Consider the following 19,006-nt stretch of genomic DNA (forward strand, 5'->3'; position numbering starts at 1 on the left):
CTGCAAAGCTGGTGTCCAGGAATGATGCGAGTTGTAGTCCAGCACTATCTAGAGAGCCACTGGCTGCCCACCCTTTCTGTGAGCACTGTGTACTCTAAATAGAGGCCTGAGTAAACACAAGCCAAGTAAAAACTATTGTGTGTCCTAGTGCATGGGACTTGAGACTGGGTTAAGATTTATGTTCTGTCATGGAGAAATTGAGCGGCTGTTTTGTTTATGTCATCATAGAATTATAGAGTTTTCTCTACCCCAATTCCCAATCTGGAAAATTGGGTACAACCTGTCCATCATTTGCCCTCACTGAAAGAGTTGAGGGTTGTTATTGTTGTTTTTTAAAAAATCACTTCTGTGGCACAGAAAGTTCAGCTCTGCCGGCATCATTGGTATTTGGGTAGCTCTCTTACCCAGTGGTGTCCTGCAGCTCAAAAGTCCAGAAATTGCCATTATTAAAAGGTGCTACATTGTAGGAAGGCTGTGAGGATAAGCTCCCGTTTTCCTAATTGTTTTTCTAGAAGCATAGAGTTGGAAGGGACTCCAAGGGTCATCTAGTCCAACCCCCTGCAATGTGGGGCTCAAACACATGTCCCTGAGGTGCAGAGTCTCATGCTCTCCCAACTGAGCTGTTACCTACCTTGTCTTTTACATCCTTAGAGCAACGAGAGTCTTGAAAATGGCCAGGAAAGCACTTTGGATACATCACCTCCAAAGAACAATGCAGTGGGTTCCCGGAATAAACTGATGAGCACCAGTTCCTCGTTTTCCAGTCTAAGCTCATCCACAGTATGTGACTGGGGAGGGGTGGGAGGAGCAGTGGCTCAGCGACGGGGGCAGCTTTTTAGCATGGGGAATGGAAGGGAAATTTTTCGACTTTCACTTTACAATCTGTCAGGGGGCTATCAGGGGAGCAGGTTCATCAACAGGTCAGAAGGGAGACTCAAAAGTCAGCTGTTTTATTCAGGAAATTAGTATACCACAGATATCACTCAGGTACAGCTGCCTTCAGTGAAGACATTGCCAAGACTGGCTCTTGACACCTCCTCCTCCTTCTAAACCAGAGGTCAGCAACCTAAGGCCCATGGGCCGGAAGTGGCCCATGAGGGTCACTTAACCGACCCATGAGCTGCCCCCGAACTGAGCCGCCTGCTCGGCGTGTCCCTGTGCACTGCGCTAAACCGGTGCAATGCAGCGCGGGGACTTTCTTCCGCGGCTCTGGAAACAGCTTCTGCGCATGCCCAGACACCAGAAATGGCTTCTGCGCAGGCATGATTTTTGGCGTCTGGGCATGCGCAGAAGCAATTTCCGGCGCCACAGACATGCGCAGACGTGATTTCCGGTGTTGCGCTGCGCTGGTCGGGTCCACAGAGGATCTCCGTGGGAGTGATCTGACCCCATGCCTTGCCAAACCCTGCTCTAAACCTTTTCCAGATGTCTTCCAAGCAGACACAAATTCTGGAGGGTAGGAGCTCACCCCACTCCACCCTGGGCTTTTCTTGCTTTCTGTTCAGCTATGTGTAAAGTTCTGTGTGACCTTGGAGTCAAGGAACAAGGGGAACTCAATGCAGAGGGACTGGGCAACTGTGAAACTGTTGCCCCTCCTTGTCTTCTCCTTCAGATCCTGAACTCAAATTGTGTCCCTCTGCACCCAGTCCTGTCCTTGGAGGGCTCCCTGCCTCTGGTTCTTCTTCTTCACTCAAGCCTCCTGTGCCTTCCACCTCCCAGCTTCCTCTCTCCTCTGATCTGTCTTCTGTGTCCCACCACCAGTCCCCTGGGTCTGAGGCTTCTTCCTCCATGGCTTCCCTAGGGGGTTTCTCAGCTGGAGCCTCCCACCACCCGTCATCATTCCCAGCCAGTTCCAGACAAACGTCCCCCCATTCGTTTCCCTCCCCACCAACCCCACAGTTCATACGATTGGGAAGTGTGCGCAAAAGTGCATAAATGAAAATGACACACACAAATACATTATATTAGGGGAAATTTCTTGGACGAATGTGTATGCTAGGCATTTTTCACATGGACTTTTAAAAAAATGCAAACGGATGTGGAAATGGGGCGCACTGAATTTAAGATTGGAAAAATACAGAAACTGAGAAAAGCCAAGAGGTACTTCTGTCCATTGCTAGTCTCCAGGAGGACCCTCTCTTTTGGAAGTAAAAGCACAGATTATTTGTTTTTAAAAAAAGGTAGGGCAGTGAGGGTAGAAGGAGACAAAACTGTACAAAGAAAACCATAGAAGCATAGAACTGTAGAGTTGGAAGGGACCATAAGGGTCATCTAGTCGAACCCCCTGCAATGCAGGAATCTTTTGCCCAGCATGGGGCTCAAACCCACAACCCAGAGAGTCTCATGCTCTGCCGTCTGAGCTATGCACCCTTTTAAAGGGAGGTTGTCACCTGCCCTGGGGTAGGCATACGATTGGTGAATAGAATTTTTTTTATTTCAGAAATCCCTGTGGAAACCCTTAAAATTGCCATTAAGGCTACAGAAAATGAATTGGCTCCAAAGGCCCATCAGGCTTAGATGAATTGATTTCTAGTTTCAGAAGTCAGATTTGCATTTCCCCTCTGCTCACACCAAGGATTTCCCCCCTTTTGTTTCTTAGCGAGTGGCAAAGTAATTTATTGCAACCAAGAGCAGGATTCCTTTGCACAGGGTACACTTGGGAATAATGAGCACTTTTACATGTTCTCTTTCATCTTCGCCTGTGAAGGCTCATTATGGAGAGCTCTGGGTTCATCCCGGATCTCCTGTCCCTCATCCATGCTCTCTGTTTGGATCCTGCCTCTTTTGACCCTGATCCCGCCTGCTTTGTTGCAGATGAGTGGCAGCATGATGAGCGTGTTCAGTGACAACGACATTGGAAATGTGGACGTCCGCGGCTGCATCCAGTTCTCCCTGCAGTATGACTCCAGGAAGAAGGCGCTGCATATTCAAGTCATCCAGTGCCGAGACTTGGCTGAAGCCAAGAAGCAGCGATCAGATCCGTAGGTTTGGAGTTGGGGGGCTTAGAATCGTAGAGTTGGAAGGGACCCCAAGGGTCATCTAGTCCAACCCCCTAAAATGTAGGAATCGCAGCTGAAACATCCATGACAGACCACCATCCAACCTCTGCTTGCTCTTAGCTGTCACTTGTCAGCTTCCGTGCAACTCCCTTGATCTATCCAAGCAGCACAACTATTGCAGGTGGGTTTTTAGAGCAGGTGCAGGGAACACCAAACCCAGCGGACAAATGGGGCCCTCAAGCCCTTTCTGTGTGGCCCTCTCCCCAGACCACACCTCTCCCTGGCCCTGCTTTGCACCCCAAGAGTTTTTGCCTGGCTGGAATGTCTGATGACACCTCTTCCTTGTCCGGATGGAGCATGTGTGATTGCACGTAGAAATTAGCCTAGCTAGCACACCAAAGTAGCATTAACACCACTGCTCTTCCTTCTTCCTCCCAGGTACGTCAAGTCCTACCTCCTTCCTGACAAATCCAATCACAGTAAAAGAAAAACTGCTGTCAAGAAGAGGAGCCTAGATCCCATCTTCAACGAGACCCTTAAGGTGAGGGTTGTGAGAGCACTTTAAGGAGGATGTGGATGAATTCAGGCCCGTGCAGAAAGAGGGGCAGCCAGGTACACTTGCCCTGGGCCTTGGAGGGCTAAGCTGGCAGGGGGGCCTTGCCAGGGGCCTGCTGGACTTACATTGTCATGCCAAGAATGCCCTGTTTTTCCCAGCCGATGGGGGACTCCTGCCCTGGCCCTCAGACAAGCTCTGCGTGGGCCTGGGTGAACTGGAAAGGGTTCAGAGGACTGCAAGGAAGACAGTCAGTGGGGTATGGGAAAAGAGTCCTGTGAGGATGGGTTGAAGGAGCTGGGCATGTGTAGCCTAGAGAAGGGAGTGCTAGACAGGGACTAGGATACCACTCTGTAAATACCCAGACTACCCCCAGGCAAAAGAGGACTTGGTTGCCCCAGGTGGCAGGACTATATCTTACGAACTTAACTTGCAGAAGGGTTGATTAGGCTCGTTCCCATTGTTTTGTTTTGTTCTCCCTTTTCTTGCTTCTCTCCTCTTCCTGCCCTCCTGCAACATTCCTGGCTTTGCAGTACAAGATTGAGAAAGCTGACCTGCAAGGCCGGATCCTGAACCTCTCTGTCTGGCATCACGATGCCTTGAGCCGAAACCTCTTCATGGGAGAAGTGGAGATTGCGTTGAATTCCTGGGACTGGAGCAACACGAGTCCTCAGTGGTACAACCTCCAGCCTAGGGTAAGTTTCCTCCATACAGAAATTGCAAAATGATATAAACGACTTTGTCGTAAGACAAACAAGCAAAACTACAGCAACCAATGGTCCCGGCAACACCCTATTTCCCTCACCCTATTTCACTGGTGGCTGCTCACACATTTTCCCTATTGCCCCGCTCCCTCATTTTTAGCTTACTAGGGTGCTGCTTTATACTGAGTCCAACCATGGCTCTATCCAGCTCAGCAGTGACTGGCAACAGCTCTCCAGTGTTTCAGGCCAGGGTCCTCTTCCAGCCCTCTCTGGCAACCACAGAGGTTGGGCCTGGAACCTTCTGTGTTCGGAGCAGTTGCTGTGCCACTGAGCTATAACTGTGCCCATTTGGACACCTCTTTTGCGAGCAGAGTAACTGGAAGAAAGCAGACAGTTCAGGGAGAAAAGAAACTGGTCACATTTTACCACTAGCAAGCTGAACAGAAAATGGGGCTTGTCTTTCCTAGGTCAGGGGGGAAACTCCTCTGAACAACCTTTTCCTCCCATCTCCTCCAACTTTCAGGTCTCAATCAACTTCTGGCTTCAAATTCTTCTTCTTCTTCATTGACAGCTAACTCCCAGACTGGCTCCAACTTGCAGCCAATTGGAGTCTGTGGTCATCCAGACCAATTACAGAATTATCCTTGTGTCATCTCTACTTTGTGCTTCCAGCACATTTAATGCAAGGCTGGGCAACACTGAGGGACCCGACTTGGGGGGGGGGGGCAGGATTTGTGTGTCTGTGTAGTGGGGTGCAAGCTGGAAGCGGGCACAGCCATAGCCTAAAATGGGTGGGGATGCCTTTTTCTCTCTCAGGCATAGGCTTTATGCCACATTGAGAATGAACTGGGCCCTGGTTTCCCATTTGTTTTGCAAGCAGCGTTGGAAATGTCACCTCTCCCCAAAGCTAGTTCACCAGGCTCATGCAGTGCGGCAGGTAGATTGTGGAGGTGGATGGGGGGGGGGGTTAGGACAGCATAACTGGATCTGCTGCGCTGAGTGCTGAGCCTAGGGGGAGCCACAGGGTGTCGCAACTGTGAAGTAGTGCATTGAGCAGAACAGAAGATGAGAGACCGGGCTGCGGGTGGGCAAATTTTGGCCTCACGCAGGGTGCTGCTGAAATTTGAAAGAGCAAGGTCCACCCCTGAGGTAGAGCACAGCCATGGTGGCTTGTAGCCACTGGAAGCCTTATCCTCCGTGAGTTCGCCTCATTCCCTTTTAAAGCCGTCCAAGCCGGTGACGATCGCTGCGTTTAGCAATTCCCTGGCGGCGTTTCCTCAAAGGGTGTGCCTGTGAAGGGCTCAGTGCAGTGCAAGTCATCCCTGCAACCCAAGCAGCAACTGTGCTTATTATTCCACAGTAGTCAAAAGGGCTTGCTGCATCAGTAAGCTGGTGCAATCAGTGTCTGAGAGCTGTTGCATAAACCCCCCCCCACAAACTGTTACATTGTTTTTCTCCCCACCCCAAATGCACCTCTTCCTCTTGAGCATTTCAAAACCTGCTTCTGGAGAATCGCCCAAAACAATACTCAGACACCACTCAGGGCTGGGCCTGTCCCATCACTGCGTCTTAAACTAGAGGGTGATTCAAGCTTTGTTCTCCTTTCTTAAACATCCAGGGCTTTTTGCTGCTGTATGGGTCAGCAACTGAAGGCCCAGGCCCAATCTTGGCTCCTCAAGGGGCATCTCTTGGCTTCAGAGCTGCCGACACTAGAGGAGGCAAAAGAATGCTCTTTGTGTTTATTGTTCTGTCTATCTCCCATCTTTCCTCCAAGAAGCTTCAGTTCTCCCCCCTCCCCATTTTCTCCTCACAACAGGCCTGTGAGGTAGGTTAGGCTGAGAGCTGGTGAATGGGCTGCCCAGTGGGCCTCATGGCTGAGTGGCTGCTCTGAGCCCTGGTCTCCCAGCACTCAAACCACCACAACAGATTCTCTGGACTGAATAGCAACAGGAGTTGCAGAAAGAATGTTAGAAAGTAGGTGGCTTTGAAAGAACACAGGTCAAACTTACGGAGCATAAGTATGCTTCAGAGCACCAGTCATCGGAAATGGCAGGATGGGAGAGGCCTCCTGCACTCAGGACCAACTTGCAGGCTTCCCATGGGCATCCTTGGTTGACCACAGGATGCTGGACTAGATGGGTGACTGGTGGGATCCCACAAGACTCCTCTTACATTCATCTCAAAGAGTAGCAAGGGGGAGCCTTAGTCCATCATTCCACATGCCTTTCTCAATATGGGCCTCCAGCAAGCACCGTACTCCAGCAAGGATATTATGTGTTTATGTGATAAACCAGGTCAGATCATTGGTTCTCCTAGCCTGCTGGCAGGGTCTCACGCAGAGGTCTGGAGATGCAGGGGACTGAGCCAGGGCAGACGCACAGCAGGTGTCCTGCCAGTGAGCTCCTCCCCTTAAAGGGTGACATTAGATGGGAGTCTGAGCCTTGACTTTGCACCCTTTGAGATGCCCCCTCTGAGAAGTCTAGTGGCTACACAGGGTGCCATTTGCTTTTCCTGAGTTTCTTCCTTCCCTTTTCATTTTAAGAATACGCTAATAGCTTTCTGTGCATATAGGAAACCACTTTATACCGAGTCAGCCCAGTCTAGCTCAATACTCTGACTGGCAGCAGCTCTCCAGTATTCCAGGCCAGGGACATTGCTTGCCATACCTGGAGGCGCCAAAGATTGAAGCCAGGACCGTCTGCTACTTCTGCTAACCTACAGACTGTCCTCTACTTTCTTGGTTGCAAAATGTTTAATGCAAGATGTTCTATTGACCATGCAGGAACCTCCCATGTGGGTGTTGCTGTTCCGTCACAGAGGGAGGAAGTGACACAGAAGGTTTTCTCTCCCTGCTCCCACCTTTTGTGATGGATTTCCTTTGCTTCTTTCCCAGACCCCAGTCACTCCTGATGCTCTCTGCAGCCGTGGCATCCTCAACCTGGCACTGAAGTTCATCCCGGCTGGATCAGGAGGTGAGATCAAGGCCCTGTTTCTTCCAGACCTCCCAGCAGCAGCACCACCCTCTGGGTTTTTGGATTGGGGTGGGAGGATTTCTGCAAGCCCCCCCCCCCCCCCCGCCGGTAGACATTAGCCCAGTTTGACTTGGCGGGGGGGAGGGGAGAATCCTTAAAGAAATAATGGGAATCAGCCAGCCACGAACCAAACTGATGTTCCAGAATCTAAGACTTAAGTGAGAGGTGCTGGGAGGTGAGAGGCGGGGGGAAGCTGGAGGAATCCTAACTTCCTTCAACCCTATAGAGCAGGCATCCTCAAACCCAGCCCTCCAGATGTTTTGGGACTACAATTCCCATCACCCCTGACCACTGGTCCTGTTAGCTAGGGATGATGGGCGTTGTAATCCCACAACATCTGGAGGGCCGAGTTTGGGGGTGCCTGCTATAGAGGCTTGTAGACAGAAAAGTCTTGAGGATGGAAGATCTGCCGTGTACATTGGGTGCCCAGGTGAGTTGTTGCTGCTGTCCTGACAGCAAAGGAATTCGGTTGGTCTGATGTCTTTGCAAAGAAGACATGCCAAATGTTCACCTGCCATTTCTTTGCCTTTGCCTATATTAGCTGGACTATTGGAAGCCCAAAGCAATTTTGTTTATTATATTTACATATCACTCATCCATCCATTTTCCTTATTGCACAGTTCAGCAGAGTAACTTGTAAAAAGGCTAGAAAAGGGGAGAGAAGGAAAGAACAGGCAGATGAATTATAGCCTGATAGAATCAGGGAATGGAATGTCCCAGAGAGGTCCTGATGTGGCTACAGCCCCATTGGCCTAAATTGTGTTTTGAGGGATTATCTGAACTGGGCAATTATTTATTTGTTTCAAATGTGTGTGTGGAACATAGGAATCTGCCTTATATTGAGTCAGGCCTTTGTCTGCCTAACTCAGTGTTGTTCACACGGAGAGGCAGCAACTCTCTGGGGTTTCAGGCAGGGTTGTCTCCCAGCCCTACCTGGGACCTTCTGCCTGCAGGGCAGATGCTCTCCAACCAAGATATGGCCCTTCCCTAGGGGTATTGCTGTTCTTCTGGTATTCACGGCGCCTTGACAAAAAAACCCTCAAAAAAAATTGGTATAATAAAAACCAAATGCCAGAGTTAAAATCGAGAGAACAAGGTAGCATTCTACATAAATAGCAACCATAAATGCGGCAGTTTGGCTAGGAGCAGACAGATCAACCCAGCAGAAGACTAAGTAAATAGTCTTATAGTAAATTGCCCGATACTCAAAGGTAATGACAAAGGCATCAAGCAGATCTCACAAGGGAGGGATCTAGTCCATCTTCATGAAACTACAGGACTGGTCACCTACCTAACCTCTGCAGGTATGGTCTACCTCCTCTCAGTGATGTCAGCTGCTTGAAAAGGTTCATATGGGGTCAAGTGACCTTCCAAGTACCCTGGTCCCAAGCCACTTAGGGTAGAGGTGGAGAACCAGATATTTTTGGGACTCCCTTAACCCCGGACTAGCATGGCTAATGGTCAGGGTTGACAGATATTAAATTCCAGCAGCATTTGGAGACCACAAGTCCCCCACCCCTGATTTAGGGATTTAATCATCTTAAGAACCAATAGCAGTTTAATCTGTCTTGGATCCAGCTGTCAGCAGGAGATTCCAGCTACCAGCAGGACTGGATCTAAAATTCGGTAGGTGTTGGGTTGGAAGAGATGGTGCTTGGCCTCTGAATCCACCTTCATTGTCACGGCTTTCTTTCAGGGGAAGGGCTTCCTCCCACTGGCGAGCTTCACATCTGGGTGAAGGATGCACAGAACATCATTCCCCACCGGGGCAGCACAGCAGACTCTTTCGTTCAGTGGTAAGTGCCTGTTGCTGTTGGGTCCCTTCCACATGACCTGTCTATTGAGCATGCATCCTGATCTGTTTGCAGAGTTTAGAAAGGGGAGCTCAGTCAATGCCTGTTATTTATTTAGCATTCATTCTGACTGGTGTGCGTTATTGCAATGTTGCATCAAGCCGTTGCCATCTCACATTTCCCAGTGAATTTCGCCATCACTTTCCTTGTTGCAAAAATCCTGATTTTGGGGTGGGGGTGGAGAAGCGGGTTTGTTACAGCCAACAGAACCAAATCAGCTTTTAATTAGGCAACCTGGATTTGCCAGGATGTGATTGGATCCCATCAATCTGGAATTGTCCTTAAGCCCTCTTGCAGTGGGGAAGGGGCTAGGGTTAATGGAGGGGAAGGGGTGGTTCAAATGCTAAGCAGGGCACTGTATGCAGCCTGATGTATAGTTACAAGAGCACGTTTCCCGCTTTGGACTCAGAGTGGGCAATCACAGTTTGGTTTTTAGAATGAGCTCCTTGCCTGTAGAAAGCCAGCACAGCAGGGACACAGCTCTGGTGAGCCTGCTCTCCTTGCCTGGCTAGTTTTCTATCTGCAGGGAGTCATTTTGTTTCTAAGGAGGGACCTTCTGAACTGCAATCCATCACCTGCACTGGGTTCTCTCCTGGTCCTACTTGACGATGCAGGGCTTGAGCCTGTGACCACCTGCAGTCAAAGCAGATCCTCTGGCCACTAGGCTTCAGAACCTTCCTTGTCTCCCCTTGCAGCTACATCCTCCCTGACGACAGCAAGGTGAGCCGGCAGAGGACCCGCATCGTGAAGAAGAGCCTCGGCCCCACTTTCAACCACACCATGGTTTACGATGGGTTCCAGGCCAAGGACTTGGCTGAGGCATGTGCAGAGTTCACCATCTGGGACCAGGAGACATTCTCTAAGCAGCAGCTCGGAGGCATCCGGCTCAGCCTTGGCACCGGTGAGGTAGCAAAGTGTTGTGGGAATGTTGGGTTTTGAGTTTTAGACTGTTGAGGGTTGGGTGGGCGTGTATTGAATCTGCACCTTATTGAGGGAAGGAAAATGAGCCAGGTGCTGGATTCCAGATTAGAGGGGGGCCTTAGCACAATGTCCCCAATCCCTCAGTTGGGTTATGTAGGCCTGGTGTCAAACAGTAACAGAGTTCCAGTTGGCAGTGGAGAGGGGGGCCAGGGACTCTTAACTTTCCACAATGGCTGAGAGTGTTGTGGGAATTGTGGGAAATTTAAAGGGTGCTCACCCAGAGTATTGAGAGTATTGGAGGGGAAACAGTTTAATGGAGAGGTGGGCAGGACAGAGGGTGCCCAGAAATGCCACGTTCTGGTGCCTTGCAATACACCTTTCTGTCTGATGGTCACACAGGGAACAGCTACGGCCTGCCCGTCTCCTGGATGGATTCGACGGAAGAGGAGCGCCATGCCTGGGAGATGGTGTTCAAGCAGCCTGGGCAGTGGGTGGAAGCGAGTCTTCCCTTGAGGACCAACTTGAACCCTAGGACCTAATCCCAAACTACAGCAGGACACCTGTTCTTGGGGTGATGGAGGAAAAGCTGATCGGCTTCCCTAGCAGCAGCCTCCTGGATGCAAATGAACAGGCCCAGAATCTCTGCAGGACTTGCAACCACAGTGGTTTCTGAAGGGCAGCCCCTGGCAGAGGGACAGTAGATTTGGTGCCAGGAGCCCATGGGCAGGTTCAGCCTGGGCTGGCTGCTCTCCCAGACTTAAGGAGGGAGGTGAGCAGGTCTGACTCTTAAAAAGGACTTCTTTGAAGGCCTTGAGATGGTTTTCACACTGTACTTTAGGGGACACCAAAAGATGCCCCATGACAAGAACCATGCTGTGGCTACATCTATCTTCAATCTCTGTCCATCTCCTCCACATGCTATCAACATTGACAAGAGGCAGTGTCATGCTTTGTTTAAAAAAAATTTATTTACTTCCTCCACCCTGGGCATTGCATTTCCATCCTTGTTGGTATTACGGCAAAACCTGAACAATCCCACCGTTTCCTTTCTGCCGTCCAATGGAACACCCAGAGTATCATTTCCCAGCCTCAATGGCTGCTACACTAATGACTCCTGGAGCTGTGCTTTCTGCAGCAGGCCAGAGATGAATCGCCATCCAGCACTGCCGTGAATGATGCAACCAGGGCTTTTTCCACTGTTGACTCTGAAGCGACCTCCCACCCCTTGCAGGGTAGCTCAGAATCTCCCTGCCTCTCTTCCTCTGAAATCCAGGTCACAGGACAAAGCACCCTTTGTCTTCCTTTGTCTCAAGCCGAGAGAGAACTGCAGATTTTTGCAGTGCCACAGAAATCGTCTCCTCCAGACGTGATTTGCTTGAGGTGCCAGAATAGACCAGTACCACCTTCCCCATCACCAAGGGATAAATGGAAAGTCAGTTCACATCACCTGTGTGTGAGGGCAAGTCTGGAATCTGCTTACTGCTGGGGAAGAAGGTCTATGCCAACCAGATCCTGCTGTCCTCCAAGCAGATTAAGGGCTTCCCTTGGCCTGGCTCTTGCTCTGCTTTGGGCTGTAACTTCTGGCTGAGTGTTTGCCGATGCTCCGAGATGGCTTTCCAGAGGCGGCACACCATCCCCCCTCTGCCAAGACAAGACCATGGAAAGATTCAGATGGTGAACATGCTATATTGCGCCTCTCGGGTCGTTGAGCCGACGTGACTTGCAGTGCTCCAAGTGACAGGGCACAGCAGATCACTGGAAGACGCTATCCAAACACCTGGACCACTCAGAACCCAACTAGAGACAAGGGGTGATGCTTTGTACTTCCTAAGTAGCCTCCATGCTAATGGTGTTTCAGCTTTATAAGAGGTAGCAGCACTTGGGTTGCAGTCCCTCCGCGCAAGGATACTCAGGCTCCAGGCCTTCCTCCCGGGCTAACTGCAACTAAATTCTGTAACTATAATAAATAGCAAAAAATAAACAAATTCTGCTTAAAAGAATCATTCGGGCAGAAGTTTGGATTTTATTTTTTTTATCATGGGCTCAGTAGAGTGGTGAGGAGGGAGGGCTGCCTTTTGGGGGAGAGGAGCCAATATAAGTGCCTTACTAGATCTGATGACGACTCTTCTGTGTTGTGTTGAAAATGGAGCCAAAACCACTCAGGGGAACAGCGGAATGTAATTATGCACTGTCCTCTCTCAGGAAGTTGTGCACAGGGAAAACACACGGCTGCCCCGTGGACTCCGCATTTGCAGCAGCCCCATTTGAGTGCTCTATTAAAAAGCACAGAGGAATGCATTGTGCGAAGGCAGCCGTTGACACACCGCAGAGACTTCAGTGAGGAAGGTACAGATCTGGGAAGTCCATTTTGCAACCTAGACCCAATGAATTTCTTAATCGCCCCTACCTGCCCCTACCTAAGCTGCCTCTCACCTACCTGATACGGGTATACCGGAGGTCGTCAGGCGTAGCACAGTTGAGCAAGTCAGGCAGGGTGAAGCCATGGTGTGAGAGCTAGGAAAGAGAGACATACAATTGCTTTAGCTGTGGCTGGTCAGAGAACAGGGAAGTTGACAGACACCTACCCACTCCAGAGAAACCACCTCTCTGGCTGAGAAAGGTAATGGAAGTGGAGAAGAGTGTTGTGCACTTATTATTATTATTATTTATTTATTCTTATTAACTGTCTATACTGCCCTTCATCAAAGGATCTCAAGGCTGTTTACAATATAAAACCACAAAAATACATAATGCAGTCACAAACCAAAACCATACCTCTCCTCAGTTTAAAAGGCCAGAGATAGTTTAATTAGCCACAGAGAAATATTTTTGTGTGGCACCTAAAGAGATGTAATAAAGGCACCAGGCGAACCTCCTCGAGGACAGCATTCCACAAATGGGGAGCCACCGCAGAAAAGGCCCCGACTCTCACGGTGGCCAACCAGCTGCTTGTAGAAAACGCCCACTTGTGATTCCCAGCAACTGCTTCTGACTATGGAGTCAGTACATAGACACCATGGTGAGTAGCTGTTGATAGCCTAGCTTCCCATAAGTTTGTGTAATCCACTTTTATGGCCATCCCCACTAGTGACCAACACCACATCCCGTGGGAGCAAATTCTCTAGCTTGCGTGAAGAGTAACTTCCTTTTGTCTGCCCTGAGTTTCCCAATGTTCAACTTCATTGAACAGCCCCAGGTTCTAGTATTATGAAAGAGGGAGAAAAACCTTTAATCTATTTTTTTTCTACACCATGCATGGCTTTACACACACCTACTATGTCCCCACTTACTCACCTTGCCCCTGCCTGCCCAAATTAAAAAGCCCCAGAACTTTTATTCACGGGGGAGTTGCTCCAACCCCTTGATAACTTTGGCTGCTCTTTTCTGAAACTCTCCCAGCAATAAAATGTCCCTTCTGAGTTAAGCCAACCCAATGACATTCTCTTCCCCACCCCCTACCAACTGCATTTAAAAACAGGCACTTCTGCCTGGAGGCTGGGCCAAACCATAGAGCCAGGAGCTGATGCTTAAAACGCCCCCCTCCAAAAAGGAATCTACCGTTGCAATTGTGGCTTTGTCAGCCCCGTGTTTTTCCAACCACTCGGCGAGGACGGGGTCTGCAGTCTCTTCTTCTCTCTCCCAGGAATGCATTGGGGAAGTAGTGTCTCCTGGGAAAGCAGGTGAAAAAAGGAAGAGGTTTTTTAAAAGGTTTCTTCAGTGCCTTGTGTGATTAACTTCTGCTTCCTAAAACCATAAAGCATGATCTTCCCACAGCACCTTGCTTTAGGTGCATTTTGGTTCTGAAAGGCACCCAAACTGGCACCTTGCAGGGAGTCGGGGGAGAGAATGAGATGATGGGACAGTGGGCTAAAGATGCCACACGCAATGTCTTGCCTGGAGAAGAGGAAGAATGAAGTGTGTATCTGTGTGTGAGCGCACGGAGACATGTGCACAGGAGTGTGGAAGAGGACACAACTATCACTGCATATCTGTGTGTGATGTTGCACAAGCACAGAGCAGGATACTGGTGGCAAGGGCTGCTGCCAGTCAGTGTAGACGGCACCAAGCTAGATGAACTAACAGTCTGACTTGGCATAAGGCAGTTTCCAATGTTCCCATGGTTTCAAAATTAGGCTTTTCTCAATTTTTGCAGGGTATATAATTTCAACTTGTTTAGCACAGAGGTTGCATAGCTCTGCTTACAGCTGAGCCTCCTGGTGCCAGTGACCTCACCTCTCAGCTTGGCTCCTCTTAGAGCCCAGGAATCGGCTTCCACACTCCACAGTGCCTCCTGCAGAAGCTTCTGGCATTCCCGCTCCTTCTTCATCAGCTCCCACTGCAGCCTGGCAGGGCCAGAAAGGGTTAGAGAGTGAACTTGCTTGCAAGTGCATGCATAAAAAGATTAGAGTGGGGGTCAGATTGTTCTGCTAGTGTGTCCAACTGCGAAAAAGTAGGTTGCATTTGAGATTTTGGTGTTCCTGGCTGCCAGGGCAGTCACATCCTCTGCCCTAGAAATTCTCATCCTACTGAGGAGGAGTGGCTGGGATTAAGCCCAAGTGATGTGTGGATTCCGCACATGCTCAGACACACTCTCCTTTAACACTACGACACATATTTCAAAGGCCAAACATTGGCACTGAAAACAGGTTGCTGTGCTTTACAGCTTCTGCGGCTAGGCCCTGAATGTAGCTGCATAAGACTACCCTGTGCCAGTGAGTAGTCAACCTGGTGCCTGCTGGATGTTGCTGGACTATTTCCATCATCCCTAACCACTGAGGTCACTGGCGAGAGTGCTGCTGTGCTCAGGTTCCTCTGGTAGGCTTCCCATCAAGGCATGTGGGGGGGACTCGATGGGCCTTTGACCTGAACCATCTGGGTTCTCCTTATGCCGTTAATGGACTTGCTTGCCGGGGCTGGTAGGAACTGGACTCCAGCGACTATCGGTGACCACCATTCTAACACACAGCAGGAGGAGCCATTGTGATGCTTCCTTGAGATGCTGCTGGACTCCAGCTCCCATCAGCCCCAGCAAGCATGCCCAACGGCCAAGGATGATGGGAGTTGTAGTCCAACAGAATCTGGAGGGTGCCAGCTCTGCTCTAAAGCCCTCAAAAAATGGGGCAGAGGCCTGTTGACCCTTTGCTGCTTACCCCACCCCAGCCTAAAGGAGGGAAGCCAGAAAGGGCTTACCTTCTTGTCTCCGCCTGCAGCTCATTCAGCTGAGCCATGAGAGGCAAACGGCCATTCAGGGAATGCTGGGAGTCTATCCAGCTGCTGCTGCTAGTGCCGATCCCAGAACTTGGTGTGTCCATGCTGTCCTTGAGGGCAAAGTCCTGGCTTTTCAAAGACTGCAGCTCCTGGGGCAACAGACTCTCTTCCTCCTCATGGCTTGCGTGTTCGTGGCCTTCCTCCCGGGAGGACCACGGCTTCACCTTGAGTTCTGGAAAGGCAAAATGTGTGTGATAGAAGAGGGGCGAAGGGTGGGCAAGGCGGTTGCCCAACATAGTGGCAGACAGCGGTGATTCCACAGCTCAGTGGTAAGAGCGCATGCGTTGGCATGCAGGAGGACCCCAAAGCTGTTCCCTGGCACCTTCGCTCAAAAAAGCACATTCCCAACTGTTTGTGCCAGGAACACACACAACACACACACATCCTGTGTCACCACCTGGGAGACCGTGGTTCAAATCCCCACTCAGCCATGCAGCTCCTTGGGTGACCTTGGGCCAGTTACTGCCTCCCAGGATAAAACGAGAAGGGTGAGAACCACAAACACCACCTGGAGTTCCTCGTATGAAATGACAGAATATGAATGCAATAAACATTCTTCTTCAGCTCCTCAGACCCAGGGTATTCCAGACTGTATTCAGAGTGAGCCAACCTTCTATTCCACCCATTTCTCCTACCTGTCAAGAGGATGGTGAAAGCTGCCTGGACCGCCTGCCCCATGAGGTTATCCAAGGCGAACACCCAGTGAGGCTTGATCTGGAGCTTCCGCAGCGCCTGCTTTACCTGTGGAGGTGGGAGACAGAGAGGAGACAGGCTCAGGATGCACTGGGCCTCCTTCCTCTACTTAGCTCTCTAGGCACTCCCCGCCCTTGCCATTCTGGCTTCACCAAAACACTGAATATAGTTGCCCCAGAGATGGCGGTTGAGGGGGTTGAGGGGGAGGACTTGTGGACTATCTAGTGCAGGGGTTATTAATCCTTTTTGGACCAATCAGCACATTTTGAGAAAGTGCTGTGGCCTGCATTTTGAATTTTATTCCTGCCCTTTGAGATGGTAGCTATCCCTCCTTCCTTTGTCTTATCTGCAAATTTGGTAAGGGTTCTGTCCATCTAAGACCATCCTGGTGGGATCCATTTTTCTTAACTAGATCCCTAAGACCCATCAACTGCAGCCAAGAGCTGGGTCAGTTGAGCAGACATACACTTCAGCATTATGGGGAGGATAAAAGGTACCCCTGAGCACATGCTGAGGAATTTGAGGAGCGAGCTCTCAGCCTTTCTGCAGGCAAAAATCACTCCAGCCTCCCTTCCAACTTTTCTTCATTTTAAACACGCAGAGATGAAACAGCAGCAACAGTTATAAAAAAATCTAACAGGCAGCAGTCAGATCCTGCGGCCCTTCAGATGTTGCTGGACTACAGCTCCCATGACCGCTGAGCCATGCTGGCTGGGGCTGATGGGAGCTGGAGTCCAACAGAATCTGGAGGAGCACAGGTTCCCCATCCCTGGAGTGGTAAGGTGGCAAGAAAGAAAGCTGGATATTTATGATGCAGCCATGTCCATGTACAGAACTGAAACAGTCCTGAAGCAGTCAGCTCCCTAGACAATCTTACTAGGCTACGAGTGATCACCAAAGAAGCTATATAGACACCCTCCAGTGCAAATATATATGATGCTTGTGCTGTCTTGCTAGAACTTTCTCAAAGCCCGGTAAGTGCTTGCCGGGCTTCAGGAAGGAGGCGTGAGGGCTCTGGCAGGGTCCTAGGGGCCTCCTTCCTAAAGCTGGGCAAGGGCTTACCAGACTTTGAGAAGGAGGTAGGAGGGCTCTAGGACCTTGCCAGAGCCTTGCACCTCCTTCCCAAAGCCCGGCTTAGGCTGGTGCTGTGAGGGAATTAAATGGCCTCGCAGAGGGCAGCATATTACCAAGGTCCACCCCTGAGCCCAGGGCGGCTTCTGGGCGTTGCAAGGGAACACAGAAGACACTTTTCATGAGGGACCCCAGCCGCACCGACCCAAGCCCACTTACGGTGTCCTGGAAGGTGAAGAGGGGCGCTTGAAGCTGACAAAGGCTTAGGCCATCTGCCTGCAAGCTGGTCTGGATTTGGAGCAAGTCGTGAGCCAGCTGCTTGCGGTTGGGGGAGCGGATGTATCTCTTGAGGCAGGAGACCAGCTGGGAGATGTGGTCCAAGGAGACTGGGCTCTGAGGGGAAGGCGAAGAAGGAGGCCAGGCCTGGAGGAGAGACACAACCGGAAACAAAACAGAACAGAGCTGAGCTGAGGGCCAGGGGAAAAGCCATGGCACTGTGCCTATTACCAAGTGTGGGAATTCTGCTTTGCCTCTGTTTATCATCTCTCCTGCAGGGATGGGATGAGGGAGGCGCTGCAGCCCAGAAACATCCGGAGGCCTGCAGATTCCTCACCCCCCCCCCAAACTAAAAGCCAGTGTGGTGTCACAGCTGGCATGTTGGGCCTGGGAGACCAGAGATCAAGTCCCTGCTCAGCCGTGAGAAATTCACTGGGTGACCTGGGGCCAGTCACGGTCTCTGAGCCTCACCTACCTCACAGGGTTGTTGTGAGGATAAAATGGGGAGGAAGAGAACCACGGACGCCACCCTGCGCTTCTTGGAGAAAAGGTGGGATATAAATGCAAGAAAGAAAATAAATTGCACACGCCTTTCAGTTCCCCCTTTGCTCTGGGACTTGACGTCCAGTGGCTCCCCTACAATATTCATAATCAAAGGTGGGGGGGCAGAAATGCTGCAGTTTCTCCCACGCCTTCCCTGGAGGTTGCTGAAGACCTGCCCGCCCTGAGGGAAGGCAGAAGCAAGGGAGCCAGGCCAGGGAACACACACACCAACAGCTCCCAGCTGGCAGGAGAAGACTCTGCCAGTTTCCTTTTTTATATAATGTATTTGTTTTCATGTTTAAACTGTAAGCTGCCTTGGCAGAAAGGAGCTATATAAATCTAGAATAAATAAACGTGCTCCCAACACAACTTTTGTAAGAATCCACAGGGAGGATGGGTTTTATTCATTTTCCATTTGTACATTTGGGGCTGAGGAAGGAAAGAGGAGACCCCCTCCCCCCCCGCAAGGTCGGGATTTGGCAACGCTTTAATTCAGCCTTCCTCAGCCGGGTGTTTTTTTGAACTACAACTCCCATCAGCCTCAGCAAACATGACAAACTGCCGGGTATATTGGGAATTGTAGTTCAACAACTGTCTGGAAGGCCCCAGTTCCTGAGCCCACAAAGGCCCGAGCGGTGCTTACCTCATCCTGGGCCTCAAAGAGCGCGGCAGAAATGCTGGGCAGCTCCTCTGTCAGGACCTTGTGGAGGGTGGCTCTCCGCTCGCTATCCTTCCTCAGCAAGAACAAGCAGCCGCTCTCCTCGTGGGAGGAAGAGGAGAGGCTGAGGTCAACATTGAGCAGTTCCTCAGGGGCCCTGTGTAGACACATAGCAATTGAGGGGATGGATCCCGAAGGAACATTGGCTGGGGATGGAGGGGTGGGAACGCTGCCACTCTGGGGCAGCTGGCAATGTGAGCCATCCGTGAGAACGCAGGTTGTGCTGAATTCTTACCAGAAGCACAGATAGGAAACCTCATTCAGAATGAGGGCTGCGTTCCCTTCGGGGGAATCTTGTGGGGGCCACTTGCCAGAGCAACAAATGAGACTCACCAGGCAAGCAAGAGGCATTGGAACCAAGGCCAGTGAGAGGTA

General features: G+C 50.6%; 2 protein-coding genes across 4 annotated transcripts in view; one reads left to right on the forward strand and one right to left on the reverse strand.

The window, feature by feature from the left end:
* SYTL1 (synaptotagmin like 1) overlaps positions 1-10,858 on the forward strand; it is a 32,132-nt gene extending 21,274 nt beyond the window's left edge. For all 3 annotated transcript variants that reach the window (XM_081015761.1, XM_081015760.1, XM_081015762.1), the window contains 8 exons: positions 652-780; positions 2,815-2,981; positions 3,438-3,540; positions 4,086-4,247; positions 7,150-7,228; positions 8,985-9,084; positions 9,837-10,042; positions 10,462-10,858. In XM_081015761.1, the coding sequence (XP_080871887.1) occupies positions 652-780; positions 2,815-2,981; positions 3,438-3,540; positions 4,086-4,247; positions 7,150-7,228; positions 8,985-9,084; positions 9,837-10,042; positions 10,462-10,601 (1,086 nt within the window). In that variant the 3' untranslated portion in view covers positions 10,602-10,858. The remainder of the gene's footprint in view (positions 1-651; positions 781-2,814; positions 2,982-3,437; positions 3,541-4,085; positions 4,248-7,149; positions 7,229-8,984; positions 9,085-9,836; positions 10,043-10,461) is intronic.
* A 150-nt stretch (positions 10,859-11,008) lies between these two features.
* The window catches only part of MAP3K6 (mitogen-activated protein kinase kinase kinase 6), a 43,750-nt gene continuing 35,752 nt past the window's right edge, over positions 11,009-19,006 (reverse strand). The window contains exons 22-29 of the mRNA XM_081015688.1: positions 18,557-18,728; positions 17,314-17,517; positions 15,966-16,071; positions 15,253-15,502; positions 14,296-14,405; positions 13,621-13,730; positions 12,500-12,576; positions 11,009-11,703 (exon numbers count right to left, since the gene is read on the reverse strand). Coding sequence (XP_080871814.1) covers positions 11,559-11,703; positions 12,500-12,576; positions 13,621-13,730; positions 14,296-14,405; positions 15,253-15,502; positions 15,966-16,071; positions 17,314-17,517; positions 18,557-18,728 — 1,174 coding nt within the window. The 3' untranslated portion in view covers positions 11,009-11,558. The remainder of the gene's footprint in view (positions 11,704-12,499; positions 12,577-13,620; positions 13,731-14,295; positions 14,406-15,252; positions 15,503-15,965; positions 16,072-17,313; positions 17,518-18,556; positions 18,729-19,006) is intronic.

The sequence above is a fragment of the Podarcis pityusensis genome (genome assembly GCF_964106645.2).
Source record: "Podarcis pityusensis genome assembly, chromosome: 8".
In the NCBI taxonomy this organism is placed as follows: domain Eukaryota; kingdom Metazoa; phylum Chordata; class Lepidosauria; order Squamata; family Lacertidae; genus Podarcis; species Podarcis pityusensis.